General features: G+C 50.5%; 9 protein-coding genes across 9 annotated transcripts; 7 read left to right on the forward strand and 2 right to left on the reverse strand.

The window, feature by feature from the left end:
- Nucleotides 1-1,937: 1,937 nt before the first annotated feature.
- On the forward strand, nucleotides 1,938-3,359 carry K489DRAFT_434676 (FAD/NAD(P)-binding domain-containing protein; the record flags this gene model as incomplete). Its single annotated transcript, XM_033608565.1, has 2 exons — nucleotides 1,938-3,127; nucleotides 3,192-3,359. The coding sequence occupies exons 1-2, from the start codon at nucleotides 2,270-2,272 to the stop codon at nucleotides 3,357-3,359; spliced, it is 1,026 nt and encodes a 341-aa protein (XP_033455845.1). The 5' UTR covers nucleotides 1,938-2,269.
- A 5,519-nt stretch (nucleotides 3,360-8,878) lies between these two features.
- K489DRAFT_326697 (Endonuclease/exonuclease/phosphatase) lies at nucleotides 8,879-9,727 on the forward strand (the record flags this gene model as incomplete). Its single annotated transcript, XM_033601927.1, has 1 exon — nucleotides 8,879-9,727. One exon carries the CDS (start codon nucleotides 8,879-8,881, stop codon nucleotides 9,725-9,727), a length of 849 nt encoding a protein of 282 aa, XP_033455846.1.
- A 2,458-nt stretch (nucleotides 9,728-12,185) lies between these two features.
- On the forward strand, nucleotides 12,186-12,714 carry K489DRAFT_384295 (uncharacterized protein). Its single transcript, XM_033605826.1, has 2 exons — nucleotides 12,186-12,389; nucleotides 12,449-12,714. Exons 1-2 carry the CDS (start codon nucleotides 12,269-12,271, stop codon nucleotides 12,517-12,519), a joined length of 192 nt encoding a protein of 63 aa, XP_033455847.1. The 5' UTR covers nucleotides 12,186-12,268; the 3' UTR covers nucleotides 12,520-12,714.
- A 54-nt stretch (nucleotides 12,715-12,768) lies between these two features.
- On the reverse strand, nucleotides 12,769-13,668 carry K489DRAFT_80530 (uncharacterized protein). Its single transcript, XM_033608940.1, has one exon. The coding sequence runs from the start codon at nucleotides 13,582-13,584 to the stop codon at nucleotides 13,102-13,104; it is 483 nt and encodes a 160-aa protein (XP_033455848.1). The 5' UTR covers nucleotides 13,585-13,668; the 3' UTR covers nucleotides 12,769-13,101.
- A 2,040-nt stretch (nucleotides 13,669-15,708) lies between these two features.
- Nucleotides 15,709-16,751, forward strand: K489DRAFT_434679 (uncharacterized protein). Its single transcript, XM_033608566.1, has 2 exons — nucleotides 15,709-16,178; nucleotides 16,244-16,751. Exons 1-2 carry the CDS (start codon nucleotides 15,744-15,746, stop codon nucleotides 16,379-16,381), a joined length of 573 nt encoding a protein of 190 aa, XP_033455849.1. The 5' UTR covers nucleotides 15,709-15,743; the 3' UTR covers nucleotides 16,382-16,751.
- A 398-nt stretch (nucleotides 16,752-17,149) lies between these two features.
- K489DRAFT_80575 (uncharacterized protein) lies at nucleotides 17,150-17,858 on the forward strand. The gene is made up of 3 exons (XM_033608941.1): nucleotides 17,150-17,340; nucleotides 17,475-17,548; nucleotides 17,647-17,858. The coding sequence occupies exons 1-3, from the start codon at nucleotides 17,331-17,333 to the stop codon at nucleotides 17,800-17,802; spliced, it is 240 nt and encodes a 79-aa protein (XP_033455850.1). The 5' UTR covers nucleotides 17,150-17,330; the 3' UTR covers nucleotides 17,803-17,858.
- Nucleotides 17,806-18,381, reverse strand: K489DRAFT_384301 (uncharacterized protein; the record flags this gene model as incomplete). The annotated part of the gene is made up of 2 exons (XM_033605827.1): nucleotides 17,972-18,381; nucleotides 17,806-17,915 (listed from the first exon to the last, which is right to left on the reverse strand). A coding segment is annotated over exon 1 (240 nt), but the record flags the coding sequence as incomplete, so codon positions are not given.
- A 445-nt stretch (nucleotides 18,382-18,826) lies between these two features.
- Nucleotides 18,827-19,587, forward strand: K489DRAFT_384303 (uncharacterized protein). The gene is made up of 2 exons (XM_033605828.1): nucleotides 18,827-19,099; nucleotides 19,164-19,587. Exons 1-2 carry the CDS (start codon nucleotides 18,997-18,999, stop codon nucleotides 19,550-19,552), a joined length of 492 nt encoding a protein of 163 aa, XP_033455852.1. The 5' UTR covers nucleotides 18,827-18,996; the 3' UTR covers nucleotides 19,553-19,587.
- A 1,436-nt stretch (nucleotides 19,588-21,023) lies between these two features.
- Nucleotides 21,024-22,046, forward strand: K489DRAFT_434681 (uncharacterized protein). Its single transcript, XM_033608567.1, has 2 exons — nucleotides 21,024-21,644; nucleotides 21,718-22,046. Exons 1-2 carry the CDS (start codon nucleotides 21,219-21,221, stop codon nucleotides 21,898-21,900), a joined length of 609 nt encoding a protein of 202 aa, XP_033455853.1. The 5' UTR covers nucleotides 21,024-21,218; the 3' UTR covers nucleotides 21,901-22,046.
- Nucleotides 22,047-22,461: the final 415 nt, after the last annotated feature.

Raw genomic sequence — 22,461 nt, forward strand, 5'->3', positions numbered from 1 at the left:
CACAGTCTAGACATGCACAAAGTATGCAAACTCCAGTTGTTCACAGGGCCATTTTCTACACCGACGCTGAGATCGCGTCCGCGCCGCGACTTGTGCCGGTGGAAGTCGTTGTTTGGTCATCGGCTGGAACCTCGACCGGCGGGATGCTGCCCTGAATCTGGTTGACTCGATCCCGTCAGGGACCAGTTCATTGTCGTGAGTGACAATGCTGCTTTATTTTTGGGGATTAGATGACAAGCACCCAACGGTCGGATTTGAGCGCTCATTGCAGGGGCGCCTTCACCAGACTCGCTGTGTGATGCAATGCTGGCACGTCATAAAAAGCGGTCACGATGTTTCCGATCAGTGAGATGACCCTCGTTTAACGGGACTCGCTGGCAATCACGTGTATGGGCAATTGTGCAATTGTACAATGCGTACAGTGTGTCCTGGTATGCAGCTGACGAGGCAGGTCAGTGATGGGCAGAATCTCTCCGCTCTGGACGACGATCCCAACTCGTATCCCCACTTTGACGTTCCGCTCTCAGCACTGCAGGTCCGCTCATAGGATCGCACACCACATAGAAATACTCGGGTAGTCTCCAGACTTCCAATGTCGTGGCTTGAGGTGGCAGCTTTGATTGGATTTCTTACACGACCACCTTCGCGGAATGCTACTTCCAATTCGCTTGCTAAGGGATTGAGGGTGTTCAGCCTACCTGATCCGTGTTTCTCGGAGGTGCACTGTTCTCTGGAAATGTCTGGGGGCGTTGACTGCGGCCTATGATCACCAGACCCATTACAAAATCCGTCCCAGACAGCACACCGAGGCCATGATGTCAGGGCGCTGCCTTTGCAAAAAAGTCCGAGGTGTCCAGAAAAGCTTGGAGATCATTGGGCCAGCCAAGGAGGGATTTATGCTTGGGGCTCTGGGCGGACTTCCCCACACAAGTAAGCGAGCTACCACAGGACAATGGTGTGTGATGGATGCAAGAGGAGCCGAGCTTTGCACGCAACCAGCCGACAGCTCGACGCCCCCAGAATTGCTGCATGGAGCTCACGTTGCTTCCTCCAATCTGGCATTTCATGACCGCACAACGCACGACACGCAGCTTTGATATCTCACCACAGACCCGTAGCCGGCAAATCTCAGAGAGTGCTTTACTCTGCGCCGACGAGATATACTCCACAGCAGGGATTGGTATCTCGCGACGACAAGGTCGGACGATGACTTCGAAACGCTCTGTAGCAATTTGATCGACGCTGGACTTGCATGCAACGGGAAAGCCCTGCGATGAGATTCGTGATGCAACGCCCTCTAGTCGCCATGACTTGTGACACGGCAGCATGGCAAATTCTTTGAACATTGGGAACCACCCAATCCTTTGAGGAAAATACCCATGAAGAATGCCTCAGATGAGCTGTCTTTGAACATCAGGCCACGATCGACGCGAAAATGACAGGAGAACCCAAAACTCTCGAGTCGTGTATACGAACCCCGCAAAACATACGCCGCTGCGCGGATTCATTGCTGTCGACTCGAATTCTGCTAACGTGCACTCCGACGCCAGAGAAACGGAGTCTTGATTCCAGATCTTTTTGACAGATGAATCGAGTCCCATGGACTATCGAGCCCGACCTCCGGAGCGAACAGGCTGTATCGAAGACGCACATCTCGACTGCGTGTCTCTTACGGATCCCGCTGCGTTGTCCGCGCTCGCGAAACACATTTGATCGAGCGTGATTTCTCCTATCGATGCTCAATTCTCTTGTGGGAAGATGACGAGATGAAAGAGAAGATTGGATAATGGTAGGAACGCGAGTCTCGATCAATTTCGCTCGACTCTGACCAGTAGCTGTGACTTCCTGGCTCTGCGCACGAGATTGGTCCGACTTCGCAGGTTTTTGCAGACTCAGGCCGCAAGAATTGGCGCAGACAACGGTAAGGCGTGTGAGGTCGGCCGCGTTATGGCGGCTGCCAGTGACATGAGCACATCACGTGTCGTTCCTACCCATGGTCGTCGCGACCGTGGGTAGTGACGACAGCTCCAAAACATGCGAGTTCATCACATTGTTCGAAGCTCTGTGAAGTCTTGTCAATCAGCGGGTAAATGTAGGCATTGTAGCACAAAAAACCCGATCCGTGACGCGATGATGACCAACAATGCATAATCCTGTACAGCACAAGATCAAGTGTGCATGACTCCCCACAAAGCTCCAATTACTATCTCTTCCAGGCAAACACCATAATCCATCCATCGAATCAGTAACGTACACCAGATCGTTAGACATGACCGAAACACGCCCAAAGATCAAAGTAATCATCATCGGCGGCGGGATAGCCGGCCTGGCACTCGCCGCCAGCTTGACGAAGAGGCCTCACATCGATTTCCACGTCTACGAAGGCGTACCCGAATACAAAGACGTGGGAGCAGGATTAGCACTACACTCCAACGCCATTAGAGCAATGGGTCTGCTCGGGGCGGAAGTCCGCCAGGCGTATTTTGACAAAGCATTGGATATGGGTGAGGAGCACGAGGAAATGGCTACAGAAGTGATCCTCGCCCAAGGACCTCACTCGGGCGAATTGGTTGCGGAGCTAGGACGTGCCAAAGGCAGGAAATCCGTCAGTCGGGCAGATCTGCTGCAGGGACTGTTGGCATTGGTACCAGCCGATCGGATCACGTTGGGCACGAGGTTGACCAAGGTCGAGGAGACGGTGGGAGGGAAAGTCACGGTCACGTTTCAGGACGGCGGACAGGTCAGCGGAGATTGCTTGATCGGAGCGGACGGCATACATAGTCTCACGCGCAGCTATGTTCTCGGGGCGGAACACCCCGCTACGGCACCTGTGAACCATGACGGCTGGCAGATCTACCGGATCATGGTGCCCATGTCTGTCGCGCAGCGAGAGCATGGGCTCGATCCGCGATGGACGAAGATCGTGCCGATCATGCTCGGACCCCGGGGTCATATCAATACCTTGCCCTTGAACAAGTCCACGCGTCTCAGTGCTGGTGTGGCGGTGCGTGGCGCCAAGTTCACTGAAAATGGAATGGCGTCGGAGCTGAATCCTGGTCTTTATTCTGAGTATAGTGATGAGGCACATGTTCTCTGCGATTTCGACGCCGGAGCAGCTGCCGATAGCGTTTGCTGCATATGATGCGGTACGCCGACCGAGATCGCAAGCCGTTGTAGATCTTGCACGGAAGTTCGGCAGGGTCTATGCATACGCTGAGGCGGATATGCTGAACCGACCTGAGAAGATGCGGTCATTCTTCAAGGACGCTGCAGCCTTCACCAATGACTTCGATCTGCGGAAGCAGAATGACGATGCAATGATCTTGATGCAGAAGTGGCTGCGTGAAACACAAACTTAAAATACTTGTTCAATTGAATTGACTCTGGCGCTCAAATGCCACCAGCTCGACGTTTCGCCTTAGGTCGTACGATAGCGGAATGACTACTCCCAGCAGTTGGTTTCTTTGATATAGTCCTTACAACAGAGCTCTTTGGTCGAGAATCAGACATTCCGCTGCCAGCGTGTTGTAACTTCCGGTCTCTGGCGATCTGCTCTTCCAATTCGAGTTTGCGGGAGTATTCCACCTCCTTTCGGCCTTGTACAGCGCTGTAGCCTTTCCGTAAGATTGAGTAAAACACGCCGCCGAGATCAGCTAGCCATTCCGCGTCGACAGCTGTGACACATGACATGTATGCCTTGGACGTCAAGATGAGCTCGTGATACACAACGTAGTCAGGTGGATCGCCACCGTTGTAGAGGGCTGAGGTCGGATGTAAAGCCATTGATACCGATGTCCGCAAATTAATATACTCGCCGAGACCTTTTCGCTTTGCAGCTTGATGATAGAAGCCCGAGCAGATACACTTCCGAACAATATCATGATCGTAGCCGCAGCTAACCAGAGCCATTTTGTTGCTAGCCATTATGTCGGTGATCTGCTGTCGAATTTCTTGTGCACGACGAAGTGTCTTCGGCTGGAGAAAATGCTTTACGCACCAACCATCGCGGCAACCATTGAAGACCCACTGTTGGTAAACAGTGAGCAGAGTCAAATGGTCAGAGTCGGTCACGAAGAATTTCTCACGGGCAGCATCGGATTCCTCGAGACGCTCCTTTGGCCGGTAGAAGACGGAGGGAACGGAGAGCATTGACACGATTGTGACCATCTCCTCACTACACCCATAGACTGTCGATGATAAGATGACAAGCTTGGCCAGCGAAGGATCCATGGGGAAGTTGGTCATCTGCTTTCCAAGATCGGTCATCTCGCCTAGGTTTGTCAACGCACCCAGGGCCCAGAGATCGAACAGGCTGGTAGTGATAGTGTCCTGAGGCGGAGGATCCATGAAGTCGAAATCGAGAAGGTCTTTTACGCCGAGACTTTTCAAAAGCAACACAGTATTGGCCAGGTTGGTCCTTTGGATTTCGGGGATAGTAGCCATGTAAAATTCGTCCCGGAAAGCTCGCTCAGTATACAAATGATACGCCTTACCAGGACCCGTACGGCCGGCACGACCAGCACGCTGCGAGGCGTTGGCTTGACTGATGGGCGTGATCTGAAGTGTGTCCATGCCCATCCGTGGATTGTACACCTTGAGCTTGCTAAATCCACAGTCGACAACATACATGATGCCATCGACAGTGAGAGACGTTTCCGCGATGTTAGTTGCTACAATGACCTTTCGCACGCCTGGTGCTGCTCGATCGAAAATCTTGGCCTGCAGATCCGCAGGCATCTGGGAATAAATTGGCAGGATACTCAACTTTGGCGGGTCATTGAGTTGTGCCAAACGCTCCGCGATGAGCTCACAAGTTGCCTCGATATCCTCCTGACCGGTCATGAATACAAGAATATCGCCTGCGGGCTGACTGACGTGGATACGTAGGACCTGCTGCACTGCACTATCGACATAATCCTCGCAAGGGGATCGAGAATACTGTATGTCTACCGGGAAAGTTCGACCTGGAATGAAAAACTCAGGTGCGCCGCCATAGAACCGTGCGAAGCGTTCCGAGTTCATGGTCGCAGACGTGACAATCAGCTTCAGATCGCGACGGCGGGTGAGCACCTTCTTGATGAGACCCATCAGAACATCTGTGTTGAGCGCTCTTTCGTGTGCCTCGTCCATGATAATGCAGCTGTACTGATCCAGATCTGGGTTGGTCAATGACTCTCGAAGCAGGACACCATCAGTCATGTACTTGATAGCAGTTTCCTTGCTTGTGCAATCCTCGAAACGAATTGCGTATCCTACCAATCCTCCGAGCGGAACCTCCATTTCCTCACTGACACGTTTCGCCACGGACATGGCAGCCACACGCCGAGGTTGTGTGCATCCGATCATGCCGCTTTTCGCGAAGCCATCTTCGTACAAAAATTGAGTAAGCTGAGTTGTCTTGCCGGAACCCGTTTGACCGACCACAATGATGACTTGGTTATCTCGAACGACCTGAAGCAGATTCTCGCGGACTGCAAAGGCCGGCAGGAATTCCCTCTGTTCGTGCAGCGATTTTGACCGCGAGAAATCAGACTGGCCAGTGTCTTTTTTCATGTGCTCTGCGAACTTGGATCCCTGATTCCTTCCCCCTTTCTCAGCAGCAGCGGCGCTTTCGGGATCATTCGGAGCTGCAGAATCCGTGTCTTCCTCCTTCACGCCCATCACGTTCCCTAGTGTGGTTCCAGCTGCGCTGGTGGCCTCTTGAGCCTGTTTCTGCCGCTCTTTCTGCTGACGCCGCTCTTTGACCACTTTGCTTCCCTTGCGTGAAAACACAGCCATGTCGCTCTGTGGATCTTTCACAGCGCTCACAGGCTCCATCTGCTTGGTGAATACAGTCTTGCCATCAAGGAACGGCGGTCGCAGATCATGCACGAGCAAATGCACCCGCGTTTCGTCGTTGTCTTCATCGAATGATGAGAATTGCTCGCGAGTCTGCGCTACACCGCTGCCCAACATGCGGTTCGCTTCCCATGCATCATTATCCTTTTGACGTTGGAGAAATTTTGGATTCACTTTGTTGCGGAGCGCCAGCTTTTTCTCGAAGAGCTGACGCTCTCTCTCTTGGTCGGCCCATGTCGCATCGTCTAGCCCACCAAAGGGATTGTGATTCTCATCTCCGAGCACAGCTCCTTCTTCTCCGTAATTATACCAGTCTCGATCTAGGGCGGCATTGTCGATCGGGTTTTCCGTGCTCGACACATACTCGTTATTGGCGCGTTCCGTGACTGATCTCTGATCAGGCTTGGTGAGAGGTCTCCGTTGAGGCTGAACGGAAAATTGCTCCGAGTCATAATCTAGCCTGCGTCGCTTCGGGCTTTTCTGTCCAGACATGATGTGATGACCTCAGACACGATTTTTTGAAGGTCGGCACGTCAACTGCTAGACTTGCGTATCCGGCCCGGGGAGCGCTGCACAGGGACGGCCCGCTCGGAATCTACCCTAGCATTACGACACCGGACACCGCTGACAACCACTTCGAGGCCTTCGGCTGAATGCACACTCGGCAGATGTATTGTACTCTACATGCACTACTCACAATCGTACTGATCGAGCACTATTCACAGGAGCGCCATGCATTTCAATTGGCTACCAATGCGGTACGCAGATACGCGATTCGTGCCTGCGATGAAAGCACTCCCATGAATCCTCTGGGTAATTACTATCGGCGGCGATACCGCTCTCTTCTCTCAGATCAGATCGCCTGGCTACATGCTCTTCGCGTGATGGGAGGAGCGAAAATGCGACCCATATAAAGCGTGAAAGACGAGATTTCACTCCAAGTCATCAGTGTTCTACCATTTCGTTTGTCTCGGTGCGACTAATCAAAGAGAATTGGGCTAACGTCGCGATTGCCTGAGGACTCCTTCCACCTGTCAACAGACATTGGTAGCGAGAATACAAGTCTAGGAACGACATTCTCCTTACCAGACAGAAAGTCCGAGCAAAAAATTGACCGAGGCGCAAAATGACGAGCCTAGTCGTAAATGGCTTAGCACAGTGACGATGAAAGAATCGTATTGACCCTATCAGCAGAAGCGGAGTATCCCCGAGTGGAGGGGCCATCTTCCCCGCGCGCCGCCCACGTCAGGGGGGCGATTGACAGGCGTCGACGTGGCTTTCCCATGGAGAGCGACATGCATACCCTGCGGAGAAAAACGGTTTGACGTCTGTCTGGGGGCGGTGAAAGTCCCTCAAATCTCAACGTCTGCTCATCAAAGACCGGCCGTCACCGGTCCACTCCTCACAACTCGATTTCTTTTACGCTGTTCACCATGGCATCAATCACCGGCTCAAGTACTCCTGGGCCAGTGGACCGACTCTCGTGAAACGGAGGCAAGCCTCTGACGCAGACGCATGTCCTGCTGTGGAGGCCGTGCTATTTTCCGCAGAGTTAACTCTTGCGAAACTGACGGACAACCTGACTAGTCCGCAAGTTTGCCGAACAAAATTCGTATTGCAGATCGTAGCTCGAAATGATCTGCAGTGGCTGCGTCAGCCCTCCGCAGGAGCTTCCAAAGTTCATGCTCCGTAGATCATCAAGCCCAGCACGACTTGTCAAATCCGCCGCGGCGTCGACGTGAGTCAAGCATGCTGGTGTCAATTTCTAGGTCGCACAGCTTCAGACAATCATCGTCCATTTCCAGAATCATAATTGATTATCACAAATTTTTCATATGTCATGTCAAGAGCAAATATATAAGTGGTCAAACATGCCCCAATCGTCTGACGGTCATGAACGCGGTACCTGGTGCATGGCCGAGCTGACGATCAGTAGGAACGGGTTAGCAGGTCTACGTACTCTCGCGTAGAAGCTCAAGCATGCCCAGAAATCTATCATCAGGTTTGTTGTGAAGAGATGTTCCGATCTGCATCGTGCGCCAACACTGGTAGCGAGCTTCACGTACCTCGACATCGTCCGGCACGGTATTTCTTGTGTGGCAATTCTGCGATTCTGGCAGATGCGAACCTATAACTTGTACATTACAATCACACGTCATCTCGAGGATCTATGAAACTCACAATGAGTCGAAATGATTGCAGGGCCACGAGTGCGCAATCACTGGACATTCTCCCTCCGACGCGCAAATTTGCTTTCGGCCAAAAAGCGCCAAACTACGCCCGAGGCGGCCGTCGCTCATCGCCACTCCACTTCACTTCATTCTAACGGTGCGCTACTGAAAGACTGGCGGACGGCATCCGGCACACACCATAAATGGCGAACAGGACACTTTATATATATGTGGACACTCATTCGTCGATCAGTCATCCTCGCTTACCCGTTATGGTAGGTAGATATGCATTCAATGCACAAAGGTAGCGATACGGCTTGAACCTGCTAAGCTTTGCACATCTCAGCCAAGATGATGGGCGATTAACACTCACCGAGGCGCCTCGGAGAGCGCACGAGTAATGCATCGACTCTGAAGCACGCACCTGAAGCGGCACTTGCATACAGGCAGGGTGATTATATCCTGATTGGAAACATGATCGTCGCAGCGGACGTCTTGGGTGTCCTCCCCATCCTCAGGCCATTCCTCCGTGCGGCACTTGGACATGCGCGCACACCATGCTCGACATCTTGTAACAGACCTTACTCCTGGCTAGTGGTCCACGCTCACGAAGGACCCACAATGGTGCTGCTGTCAGCACTATCTTTCTATGCGGCCTCATCGTGGTGATCGCCTGCAAGGATGCCAGCCTATCGTTCATTAAGCTTCCTGCGCCTCTTGGGCATATAGTCTTCTCGTCACGCATTTCTTTTCCCACAAACAGTTTTCCTTCGAACACAAAAAGTTGAACAAGCAGGTTCTTGAACAACAACATCGTCATTATGGCTCCCATCAACGGTCTCGCCACAGCTTTGCTGGCCTCATCACAAATGTTCATTGGCTCGGAGGTGCAGAACTCAGGTGCATTCAATGTTCTCTCCTACAATGTTGCCGGACTTCCCGGATTTATCAATAGCAACGGTGTCCACGGCAGTAAGACTACCAACACAGCATCAATTGGCTCAAGATTCGCGGACTACAACTTCGATGTTATCCAAGTACAAGAGGACTTTGCATACCACGCCACCCTATACGACTTCGACGAGTCACATCCATACCGGACACAGACTTCGGGGAACATCCCCTTCGGCTCAGGTCTCAACACTTTGTCCAACTTCAACTTCACCGACTTCCAACGGATAAAGTGGGCGCATTGCTACATTGGCGACGGCGATTGCTTAACGCCCAAAGGATTCACGTATATGCGAATGACCATCTCCGACGGAGTGACCGCCGACTTCTACAACCTTCATGGCGATGCCGGCGACGGTGCCAAGGATGAAGCTGCCCGGAGATCCAATATCCAACAGCTCGCGGACTTCATCGACGAGCACTCCGCCGGTCAAGCCGTCCTGGTGTTCGGCGATACCAACACCCGATACACTCGAGTCAACGACAACATCCGTCTTCTCGGCACCCAAAGCGGTCTAACCGACGCCTGGGTTGAGCTGGAGCACAACGGAATCGCTCCAGCGCAGGGCAGTGCCCCGCTCGAATGCGCCACGCCTGCACAGAGCAACTCCTGCGAGGTTGTCGACAAAGTCCTCTACCGGAGCGGCGACAACGTCAAGCTCGCTGCTACGAGCTATCGCTATGTCCCGGACATGTTTGTCTCGGAGGCAGGTACTCTACTGAGCGATCACAACCCCTTGCTTGTTGACTTCAGTTGGACGCTATGATTGCACCATCCTGCGAACTGTCTTTGTTTATTGTATTGCATAGCGACCGGAGTTGTGGAAGCGAGCCCTCGAAGAGGTGCTGTTCCTTTGGCATTTGATCCGGCATTGTCGGATCGTGATTTGATCAGGCATACCTATTGACCGGTGGCCGATCATGCACAATCATGGTGGCGCCATCGTGTCTCACGAGAATTATGATACCCCACGGGCAGCTCACGAGAAGCTGTAAGTCCCGCATTTCTTTTTGTATATAGATCTTTGCCATCAGTGAGACACCACGTTCTCAAGCGGAAAATTTATCAAAATTCGAAATCATCACTCCTTGACTTCTTTGCCACAACGTGCTTCGTGGCTTCCTTCATACCGATATATCAAACGATAATTTACCTTGCAAGCAGAACATCAATACCTCTGCAAACCACCGCTGAGCCATGATGACACACTTGTCAACGGAATTCTAGCGCGCCCTCAACCACCACTCGATTCGCTTAAAAATAAAATAGTCCGTCGAGTCACGGTGTGGTGTGGGGCGGAGAATGCAGCCTTTCCTGAATAATGCAGTACGTATTCTGGTCGTAGAGCCAGCGCCCGCATGAGACTAAGCAGGAGAGCTGTGGAAAGTGTTTTAGACTTATCAGTCACACACATGTACACATCGCACGTTCTCAGCAACCACCACAAGCGGTAGCGAGGATGTCACTGGTGCAGCGACACATCTGTGTGTTTGATGCATTTTGCCCAACACTTACACCAACACTCGCAATACGCAGCTGTGCTTGTTTTGCTGCTGCTACGGTGAATTTTGGATTTGTGTGTGTGTGTGAGTGCGCGGAGTCGTTCGTGGTCATGATAAGCGATGAGGAGGTGAGCCAAGACGAGGATAAACCGCGGGGCAGCATCCAGGAGAAGCCGATAGGATTCCTGAACAAGTACAGAGAATTTTTGGCTGGTGGAAACGGTCCTTCACGAAGAATGGCATCCCCCGCGACGTGCAAAGGACACTGCAGGAATTGCCCGAAATCCATGAGAGGATGGGGTTGGGATGTCCTTTCTTCGTGTATTCCAAAGGTTGTTCACAGCACAACTTGCTGTCATGGCTGTGCACAAAGTTGCTGTGTTGTCGATCATGTAAGCTGCGCCCCTCGGTGAACGAAAAAATTGTGATGTGCGCCGATCCTCAGAATTCCCACAGTCCCAAAATCCCACCTGGTGGAGATAATTGGCGCTGAGCAGCTGAAGTCGCGCTCGGAGAAACCCCGGCTCGGCGATGATCGTCAGGGCTTCTGCCTTGTTGAGGCAGCCCGTGTTCTGCGGTGCGGAGAATCCTGGAGGACATAGAAGCATAATCCAAACTCTCCCGGAGACTCGACATCCCATGTGTCAGATTGTGGGTCCAGGAGGTGTATTCCTACGTCATCTATTCATATTGTCCTTCGCGATGAGATGCTGGCGGCTGTCCTACTCCTATGCTCAAACACGCTTGCCGGATACCGAATACACGGCTCGAGTGGACAAAATTTAGAGATGACGTCTATCCAGGAGACCGTCTGAACATATTTGTGCAACCATCGTGAAGCGTGCGTGGAGCAACTCCAGGAATGACCGAAATGCAAATTCCTATAATATGTGGCTTGGCATGTGAACGGAATGCAAATGTATGTCGACGAAGAGACTATTTGGACCACATGCCGCATTGTCCTCCGCACGACGACAAACCTTCCCGACTTCCGGAGTAGTTTCCTGAACTAATGTGCTGAGACATTTAACAGTCGTTTCTTTGGATCGATGTGAATGCTTTCATAGCATTGTCCACCACAATATCAACAACAGGAAAGGCGGAATGATTGTAACCCCAGGTGCAACCCTAAGCGACGCTGAGCAGCAACGCACAACACAGCGCTGACCAGTACTTGCCACCCCTGATATTTCCTCGGCATGTATATTAGTGTCGATCAAGTCAAGATGAACATCCGATCCAAGTCTCCGCGATCAGGTTCCTTGTTGCTGGACATAGGATATCATGATCATGCGAAGAGCCGTCGCGATGCTTGAGCCCTCGAGGACGGACTGAACGAAGCAAAGTCATCAAAGGTCACATTTTATGAAGCGACGCACATGTGATTACGTGTGCTTCCAATAGATCTTGTTAACCGAGAATGGCCAACGATAAGATCTCGTCGCCGATGGTGGTCCAAACTGGCGATGCTGACATGCGTACAATCGTGGCCGGCACGCCGAATCTCGAACAGTTGGCCATCAGCTGCCCGTTTTTGAAGTTATATAAGTACATGGATACAGCTCGTTGTCGCAGAGTTGATGTCGTGGCAAAATTTCATTGAATACCGCTGTGCTTGAGCACATATGTGTACATATAATTGTGGAGTCCCGTGACTCTGAATCTGACAATAAAATTGCTCCGCTGGACCGGAGACAGCATAAATGACCACTGAGGTCCCAAACTCGAGACTCATCGTTCGTTGTCATCAACGCCTGATCGATAGATTCAATCAAGATCCACAGCCGTCACAAAATTATCGGAAAATGCTAGGACGAAGGATCAAGAAGAAGGGCCAAGCATCTGCCTCACAGCAAAATGAAAGTCAGAAAACCGCAGAGCAACTCAATCAAGAACGTGCCGAACGCAACGCCAAAGCTGAAGCAGGTGAGATGCCGGGAAGTTCTCATGGGCGAGGCGTTGATCTAAGTTGAAAGTTGGAACAGCGGCTTTCGCACGGGCAGCAAAGAACAGAGAGGCCATCGAACCGAAGAAGGATGACACCAAAGCAAAATGATGTTTGCTATACGCCGAGATCTCATCAGAGCAGAGCTTTGGAAATCATGAGATGATTTTCGGTGGCCTGATGCGGTCGGCGAAGCTGGAATTCCGGCCACGACTGACGTGCAAGTTGGGAAGCTATCGTAGCAAATGTTCCATCAAAAATATACTTGTGCCATCATAAAGTATCGATGCGTATTATGGTGATAACAAGACCCGAAAAATCGAAATGATGCTGTGTACACACACATAACATCAAGAGACGGAAGAAGTGCCAGACGAGCCTCAATACCTGCTCGTAGCTGTGACGTGGCATGTTTTATCACATTCTGAGCAAGCGATCTAGCAAATCCCTGCTTGAGCGTGGTCCATTCAGGAGATCACTCGACGATTCAAGCGCTGGCGGCGATTTGCGTTCGCCAGCGTGACCTGGGTGCCCATCCCTGTACACTTTTACATTGCACTTTTGGGCAGTGCGATCACCATAAAGTGTCTATCGAATGTTTTAACCCTCATCGGTATTCTCACATTCCCGCACTACCCAAACGGTCAAATTCTCGTCTATCTGATTCACAGTCCAGCCGCAAGCCAACTTTTATCACCAATCGATAGCGCCGATTGACGTACGTTCGACAGCGGTCGCGAAAATTCTGGGCTTAAACCGAGCGAATGCGCAGAACTCTTCAAACATATTGATTTGTGCGGATTCGCAGGAACCCCTCGAGACCAGAGTGAACTCGCAGACTCTGGGCCGCTTGAGAACTCTGAGCTGAAGATCCTTAATGCGATGATGGCGGGCGCAATGAAGAGATTGAAGACAGGCCCAGAGGTTGATCCAGATGCGATAGGCGATCTTATGGCGGATTGTTACCTTGCAATGAGGGAGTGGGTAGTAAGTTACCAAAGGAACACGAAGCGAAACGCTTACAGGAGATATTGAATAACTTCTCTGTAATAGTTGAAGCGCTTCCCAGCTCCGATGAGGACACGCCGGGACGCCATGGCGATAGCCGTGGCGAGAGCTCGAAGGGGAGATCGATGTGAAAGAGGGCGAGCACTGAGAAATCTCAATCCATGCCATGCGCTACGACTGTTGCATGAGCTACATGTTGTACTTTGGCACGAGCGCCCATAGTTCACTATAATTCGAGCAAGATTCAGTTACTCATGAACATAGTGAACCAAGGGCGAAGACTTCGTCGAGGTCTGCCCATGGCAAATCATCCATGTGAAGCTCCTGAAGATTAAGATCACTCATGATTCGTGATTCCTCTGGGAGAGAGAAGTATGTACTGGGGGATTTCCTGGGACCTACGATTGAATATGGGCTCCTCAGACGCAACTGTTTGATGGGTGTACGGCGAGAGCGGGCTCCGATTCCGTCTTAAAAGATTGATGGCATGACTAACAAGACCTTCAAGCCACATCATGCCGCTTAAAGTACTGCTCGTGAGATCGTTCTCGCAAATCACCATCAGAACTGTTGCTTTGTACTCGCACAGCATTCGTCGGAGATTTGTCGGCGCTATCGGATTGTTGTTTCCGTGAGTTTAGCACAGCCTTCGGAATGCGGCTGGAGTCCTGATCCTCTTGTGAAGATCTACGTTTGAGAAAACAATCCTTCAAAAAGGAGATAACTCCCCTCAACCCTCGTCGAAGTACTTCGAAGCCCCTTGCAGAAGACCCATCGCAAATAAATTTGCTGCATTAAGTTGACCACAGCGTTTTTGCGGTAAGAACTGTGCGCTGACGCAGCCACGAACTAAACCTCCTCAACGTACTCTACGTGTGACGTGGCACAAGTCGAAAGCATCCAGAGCAAAATGACCTGGCGGACTTCCGCCATGATGCCTGTCACACGATCCTTGCACTCGTCGGCGGGTACTGGTGGCCGAGGGCGTAACCTGGACTCTATCACCGACAGCAAACAAACCTTTGCTCGACCGCTGTTGATAAACACGCAAGCATCATTGATCCCATTAACAGTAGCACGATTTGTTTATATTTTTCGATCATCTTGAATCATTCAACACATCTTCCATAATCGTCGCGAAACCTCAACGCCCTGCTCAGATTATATTTCAGGGACTAGCAGTATGGCAATTCCCAATCCCGCTGTAGATGGTAAGTAGGAAAGAAGTCATATCGATGAAAAAGCAGCAGAGTCTGACGTAGGATTGACAGAGCTTGCCAGCCGAACCGGCAAGCCACAAGATATATGCGAGACGACCTTGCAAATATACGAGCAAGCCAAGTCAGAGGGCCGCATTCCGGATAACAGCGAGCTCGACGAGTCGGAAAAGCTCTACCAATTCGCGGTGCAACATTGGGCTGAGCAAGAGGTAGGCGAGGCAGAAGATGGTGTTGATCTTGAAAAGAAATGTGACTCCCTGGAGGAAACATTTCATGTGCTCATTGAGAAGATCAAAAGCGAAAAGTCCAACGCGGACGAGAAAATCAAGCATCAACAGATGCTGGCTGAGATGGAAGCTATGGTGGCAGACCTTGTGAGGCTTGCAGAAACTTCCTCGAACGAATGATCAGATTGATGGCGTTGAGAGTAGGGAATCGATAGCACGTTGCGTCCATTTCGTGCCGGTCGATGCAATCGCAATGACATGTATTTGAGCGATAAGACTGAGCGCGGAATGCTCGTGGTGTCAAAGTTTAGCTCGCGCGCAAGAATGCTATCAGTATACAGGCCTCAATAACAACGGAGTGGACGATGATGAAATTCCTGTGCCCGCCTGTACATCTCACTCGTCCATGTGATTGCTTCCTGGGTTGGTAATTCAATGAGTTCCAAGGTGGTTGCGTTCCAGCAAGCGCCGAGTACGGTGGACAATTCCCACGAGGTGCTTACTGAGAATTGCGACATTCCGTCCATGTGGATCTTGCGAAACCGCGATCGAATATTCAGCAGGAGCATCACCTGTTATTGTGACTCAGCATAGCACAGCACAGGTATGGATCTTATCTCTCGAGGTGCACATACAAGCCGAAGGAGCAAAAACGTAGACTTCGCACCTGAGCGCGTTACTGCAAGAAAGGAGTATGCCGCACATTGTGTGATTTGAATAGATAGGTATCTTCTAAACGTGTTTGATTACTTGACTGCGAGATGTCCTGGGCACAGACGTCCGCAGCTCGAACGCGGGCGCTTATAATAACAGTATCACATTTCGGAATGCAATAAGCAGCAGCGGCAAAACCACAGTATCATTCTGGGCCGACCAAGGGATGCTCTTCACGCGCACGAATCGACAAATTTATAAATATTCGAGTCTCATTCCCAAATGCCTGACTCATTCACTACATCTGGTATCGTTGTGCCATAACCTTCATTCATTCATTACTTTGTCCAAAATAGACATCCGAGAGGCGCGCCCAGACGGTACCGGAGGCGCAAGGATGAGTATACAAGGTAACTTCGGACTGATGCCTTCTACTGCTGAGCTGGTTTCTTGGGAGCGAGCAGCGAACATCAAGTACGGCCCTCAAGCAGTTGAAGAATACAAGCAAGTGTCTCTTGAGAGGCTCGAAACGAACATTGATGCCCATTTCACAAAAATGCAAGACAGCGCGACCAAAAAACGGCAAACTCAAAAACATAATCTACTCAAAGACTTGCGCAATGCGTTCAAAGGCTTGTCAAAAGACTCGCGTGAAGGAAGAGTTAGTCATTCGCCGTGCGATCGACCTTGAAAAGGTCTGGGCTCAACTAATGTTGTATCTTGCAGATCGAAGAGGGGTATCACGAAGACGGAGAAGGGCGATTTGTCCGCGTGGATACGAGCTCATGGTCGGACGAGAGAATGGAGCAGTGTCAGGAATATCACGCGGGAGTCGAGCATCAGTTTGGCGGATTCTTCCGCTAGATATTTGGAGACGGGCACGGCGAATGTGGTCCTGGTGGGTTTGATCACAACGGCAGTGACTATGGTGGTGGTGATTACAATGGTGGTGGAGGCGACTTCGGTGGTGGAGGCGACTGCGGTGGCGGCGGCGAGTGATCCTTTGCTTGCAAGCGCTGGACGCGACCGCGAGACCGAAAGTGGTCAACTGTCTCCTAGTCCTGGGAATCGCGTAAGAGCCTTGCAAATTGGTTGATCTGATCACTACATCAGCGGTCATCCGCGACATGTTACTGATGTCACCGAGCTCACAATTAAATCGAAACAGCATCAGAAGACCTATCAGACAGTAGCATATCACGTATCATGAAATCAATTGATATTTACTTCCATGAGATGAATTTCCCATCTTTGGTTCCTTCTTCATGTGGAACATGAGATGCGTATTTGAGATGAAGACCTAGATGAGCATGGTAACTCGGACCGTCAATGTCTAAACGTTTGTCTGCTACATGACTGAAGGTCTCATTAAGAGTGATGACATGCGAATAAAAATCGCCGAGAAACATCGTTGCGGCAGCATGAATGAACGAGAATGGACAGAGGGAGGATGTCGCATAAACTGTGACGATCGAGTATAGCCTATCGTAGCATGAGTTCTGATGGAGAAAGAAATATCCAGCACCATCCAGCACAATTGGCGAGTCGGATTTCGAATGATCGTTTCTTTCAAAATTCCGAGCATTCGGGGATTTCATGTGTGGCCGCTGGCGGCTACAAACTCGCTGCAACCCTTTCTACTTCAAACAGACCCAAAGCATTCCGGGCAAACGCAGTGCAGATAGAAAGGTTTCCACGCACCTCCCCATTTCTAACAATTGTCATTTAATGTCGATTTTTCTCAAAGTATATGCATGTACGATGATCGGCCACTGAACGAAGTCTGCTCGAAAGGACCATTCCTCTATGCAAAATGATGTTTGGTACGTACTTTTTACTAAATGCCAGCATCTCGGCGCGTCTATCGAGATGTGGCGAAACTCCATAGACCAGACGTGAAACCTTGGCGAAACTGCTGGAATTCAAGTCTGAAAATAGCATTAACGCAGCGCTTCAGGGACGTCGCGACTGTTGTTGGTTATGGCTGAAGTGTCTCTCGAAACGCGATGTAAACGTTGCGCTTACGACGAGGTAAGCATGTTTAGTCGCTGGCGATGTCTGCCCACGGCGTTAAGATGAATGAGCTTGGATCTTGCGCTTAAGAGGTGACTGATCGAACATGTATCGAGTGCAGGTCAGAGCAAGAAAGGAGAGAGCATCTCTCAGACCTACAGAGTTTTCGCCATGACTCTGCCAATCATTGCGGAATCAATAGCACGCTGGCGAAGCATTTGAGATTGCGATTGTGCAGTTTACCTTCCATGTTCACTCATTCAAGAATTTGAAATCGAAAGTATTGGCAATCAATGCATCTGGAATGCAGCCAATCGTGCTATTCGGAGCCATCGCTGGCGGGATCAACAGCTTATATCATCCCAAAAGACAAGATGTCGATACTGTAAGTTTAGAGGACTCGCGATGGAGACGTCTCTATCTGACATCGTTTTGTAACAGTATATATGGCAATGCCATAGACACGAGGTCATAGAGTGCGACGAGGACGGGGATGTGATCATGAATTGCGACGAGATTGCGGATTTGTGCAATGCAGTGGTGAGGACAGGGTCAGTGGCCTTGATTCTCAAGATCATGCGGGCATCGTCAAGGATGAGCTCGAGGATATGGTTGACGGAGAGAAGAATGTGGGCGCCGCGTATGAAAGTGACAGTGAGCGCAAGAGCAGATTCGGCAGGCATGATAAAGATAAAAGACTGGCAGAGGAGTATGAGGAAAAGACAGATGACGAGTAAAAGGAGCAGACGATGGTGGTAGAGGAGGTTATTGTACACGAGGCAAAAACTCTTGGAGTAGCGGTCGCAGCGATGACTTCGATTTCCGAAGTGAAAATGTATGATAAAGATGAAGATTGGCACCAATAGCATGAATTTACGATCATTTCCTGGAAAACAGCATGTTCGCAGACCAGAAAAAGATCTCTCAAGTACGGAGACCCTCTAATAAAATTGAGAAAGTAGATCTTATCTGGTCCCGCCACCACAGCGATACCGATGCAGCACAACAATGGGAAATGGTACAACGATGTAAATCATGAGATCATTCGCATTCGGTCAGAATCGTTCTGCGGTACAAAAGGGTACTCAGACTGTTTCTCAGCTTCCAGGTACTTGAGTACATTCAATGTAGACGCTGGCGGCTATAAGCTGGTCACACCACCATCTGCTCGTACGCCGGGGCTTAAGTCCGCATAGCCCACCAATTCCTCGAGCGATCTCCAACGCTCACGCATGTAGTATAATACGAATTAGGAACATGGTGATGTCAGTCAAAAGTGTAAAAGGCGGCGGCGGCTAGTTTTCGTGATGGGTCGTACTTGATGCTCAGTGGCAGGATCTCTGAACCTCTGCACCGAGGTCAGTGGCATAAGTAAGAACTGATTATCTTCCTTTTCAATTCCAGATCCGTAACCCGACAGCCGTTTCTCCAAAATCTTGACTTGATCAAAAGTTCCTGCCGACGAAATGTCCTCGACATCATTCGATTACTACAAGATATTTCTGAGCCCTCCACCTAAGCAGACGGTGGAGGAGCAGCGAGATGCACACATCGCCCGCCTTGTGCAAGGTACTTTCAATTTCGACTGACCAAGCTGTCATTGGCGAGGAACTTACTGACATACGGTTGCAAGTGATGGAAGGTCTCTTCGACGTCAAGTTCGCCGAGGCAGAGAACGTCCGGCAAGTTTACGAGCTTGATAAAGTTATACAAGGGATTAAACCGCATGAGGGGCTTGATGGGACTGAGCAATGCCAACTATGGCTGCTTGAACATCGAGACTGGATAATCAAGGCTCGATCGTCTGCAACCAAAAGCTCGACTAGGGAGCCCACGGAGAGGCGTAATGCGATCAAGAACGCTCGGGAGTGGCTGAAAACATGGAATGCGCTGAATGGCAAAGCAAACGATCAACCTGGAAGTGGCAAGGAGTGTGATACGCCTGTTCTTCAGCGGATGATCGCGTTGTTGGCGGTGAGATTGGAGCGCCCGGACGGTGATGGAAAGCTCGCGCATCGGTAGGTATAAATTTGATACCAGAAAATACTTTCATGGCAGTGTCTATAGATTTCATCACTGACTAATTGAATAGCCAGATGAAAGACTCTGTGTGCGAGCGTTTCATCCCTAAAGCCTAAATACTACTATTCGTTGAAATTCGAGTACCCGGTCTTGTGGCAAAGACAATCGAGAGTAGCCGTTGACAGCAATCGCTTACGAAACGATACGCTTTTGTGCCACCGTTAGATGACTCTGCAGTAAGCAAAAAATACGTGTCGACGCAAGAAGCCGTAAGCGGCTGGAAAACCCTCTTTGCATCCAGGATGGACGGCGTTCAATTTGCCGCAGCCGGCGGCGGCTATCTTGTTGTGATGTCGTGCTTCATTCCGGATAAGCCCTTTCATATCTAGAGCTTTGGCATAAATAAAGACGCAGGATCTCCTATGCCGATTTCGCAAATTCAGACACTTCCTTCCAGCACTTTGAACTTTGTCAAGATTTCCTGATTTCAGCATTTTACGAACAACATACTGCCCAAGCTTCTACCTGACAGCTTAGTACCATGCTGACACGGCAACGAAGGGGCAGAAAACATTTTCGCAGCGTATGTGTCGATTCATCAGCCTTGGTCGGCCTTCGAGAGAATTATCTGTTGACTGAACATCACTAGTGCTCGCAGAACGACAAAGTCGCACCAAGAACGATAGGCCTGGTGATACGATCCCTTCTGTGATCATTAGTGAAGAAGACAGTAATGGAGACGGTAAGTCGAGGTCGCCGCCCATTTCGGATTCCCATCTTCGGAAATCGAGCGACGGAGGTTCTGATAGCTGAAACGGGGTCTCCAGGTCTGGCGGAAGAGCTTCGCAAGGTGGCAGAGGAATCCCGTGCGAGCAAGTCGGGAGGACTCACTGGATGCGCCCTTCGGATGGCAACATGTAAAGCGCTCATTGAGTACATCCGTACGAATTATGGGGGAATTTCGGAGGGAGACGGGGTGACGGAAGACATACGAAGTCGGGGCACTGGGCCTCTCCGGATCATGTGCGCTTGGCAGATCATTATCCATTCTTGATGGGAGTCAATTATAGGAAATTGTAGTAGGGTCACATGCGAAAGCGATGCGACCTTCGATCGGGGTGCTCTGGCCGACGGTGAAATCATCCGATATCAGTGTCAAATATTACTAAGAATGGATTGTCCACGTTGTGAGAAGATCAGTAAGCATGAACGGGCCATGATGATATACCTAGAACATAACAATGATGATCAACAATGGGCGCATGGGGTCTCAGAGTTGGAAATGCTACGCAAAGTGCCGATGGGAAAATTCAAAATACAATTCGATCTGCATTCCACGCTTCTCAAACACTGTAATGACTTCACTTTTAGACGCTGGCGCTTAAATTGTAGCATCACATTCCGGAATGTAAATAACAAGCACACGGCGGCAATGCGACAGCGCCGTTACACCAAAATCGCATTCCTATTGTTCTGACGATGCATTCAAGACATAAATACATATCATTGAGCGGAATGTTGAAACGTTTTCGATTCAGCAATATTCTTCGCGATCTACAAAAATACTCACGTATCCTCTACATCGAGAAAGACTGTGACCAGCGCTTCCTCTTCCCTTTCAGACACTGCTCGCTACACCAAGAACAGTCCTCAGATCGCTCCAATCATGGCTACTGCGGCGACACACTCACCTTATGGCTACATCGGCAATTATGGGTTTGACTCAGCCAGCACTCTCGTTGGGTCGGTGCCAGAAACCGTTCCTAAACTTTTGATCCTCAAGTCAGAGCCGGAAGTGGACTCGAACATAAGAGAGAGAGTGAGAACGTTTGTCGATAATAAGCGCGACCAGCTTGGAGAGGATGGGTGGCATAGGCTCTGCAACGAGTTTCGCGTGCTCTTGCACAAGGAAGTCTCTCACGAGCCTCACCATGATCAAGAAGGATTGGACCACGACAGTGTCGTCGCTCAACATCATGGGCATCATTGGAGTCGCACGAAGGCTCACTGCAAGGACGTGTTTATGGTCGGGAAGCTGGTGGCGGAGATCTGCAAAATGATCCACAAGAGGAGTCCTAAGACCGGAGTCATGGTGCGTTGAAATTGTTCGTCAACGTGGATCTGTCGCCGTGTCACCGATTAGCTGACCGATGAACAATTTATAGGTTACGGAGGGACCTGTCCCAGAAGAAAACGAGGGTGCAGAGAACTCGGAACATGATGCCGAAGAATCCAGTGGGGGTATGGGAGCCGTCTTAGATGGTCTGATAGCTTTCGGAGGCGACGTATGGACGGTCGTGTGGGCCTTTGGTGAGATCGTGGTCGAGATTCTTGGTGCTTTGAGCTAATAAGCTATGATGCCCGCACGCTGGTCATAGCCGCGTTTCCCAAGAAGCCCATTCGTTTGATGTCATTTGGCAGGAACTATGAGAGGTCTTGACGTAGTGACAAACAGGAAAGATTCGCATTGTATCTTACCAAAGCAAATTTGAGGCCTTGAAACCTGCAATTCTTCCCCTATCCGTGCATTCTTGAGCACTGCCACTAGCGTCTATGGCATGAGCTTCTTCATGCAGTCCGATACGCAACATCACACGTGATCGCAAGTCCCTACGACCGATGAGATCGATCCGTAAAGCCTCACTCAAGATCAATCATCCGATTCCCGTCATGCCTCTTCAATGTCGAGCAGTCCGCCCCGGAACCCCGGGAAGCCAACAATCACAACAACGAGGCGAGATCTGGCGATATAGCTTCAGCCTCAATGCCTCATCCAAACTGATCGCAATATAACCCGAGACCCGACGTGAGCCTCGCCGGCCAACTACGCTAAGAAATCCGCAGTGACATCGACTAGGCAAGCGATGTCGAGACTAGCATAGCCTCAAAGCCCCATCCAAACTAATAGT

The sequence above is a fragment of the Dissoconium aciculare genome, assembly GCF_010015565.1.
Source record: "Dissoconium aciculare CBS 342.82 unplaced genomic scaffold K489scaffold_15, whole genome shotgun sequence".
Lineage (NCBI taxonomy): Eukaryota > Fungi > Ascomycota > Dothideomycetes > Mycosphaerellales > Dissoconiaceae > Dissoconium > Dissoconium aciculare.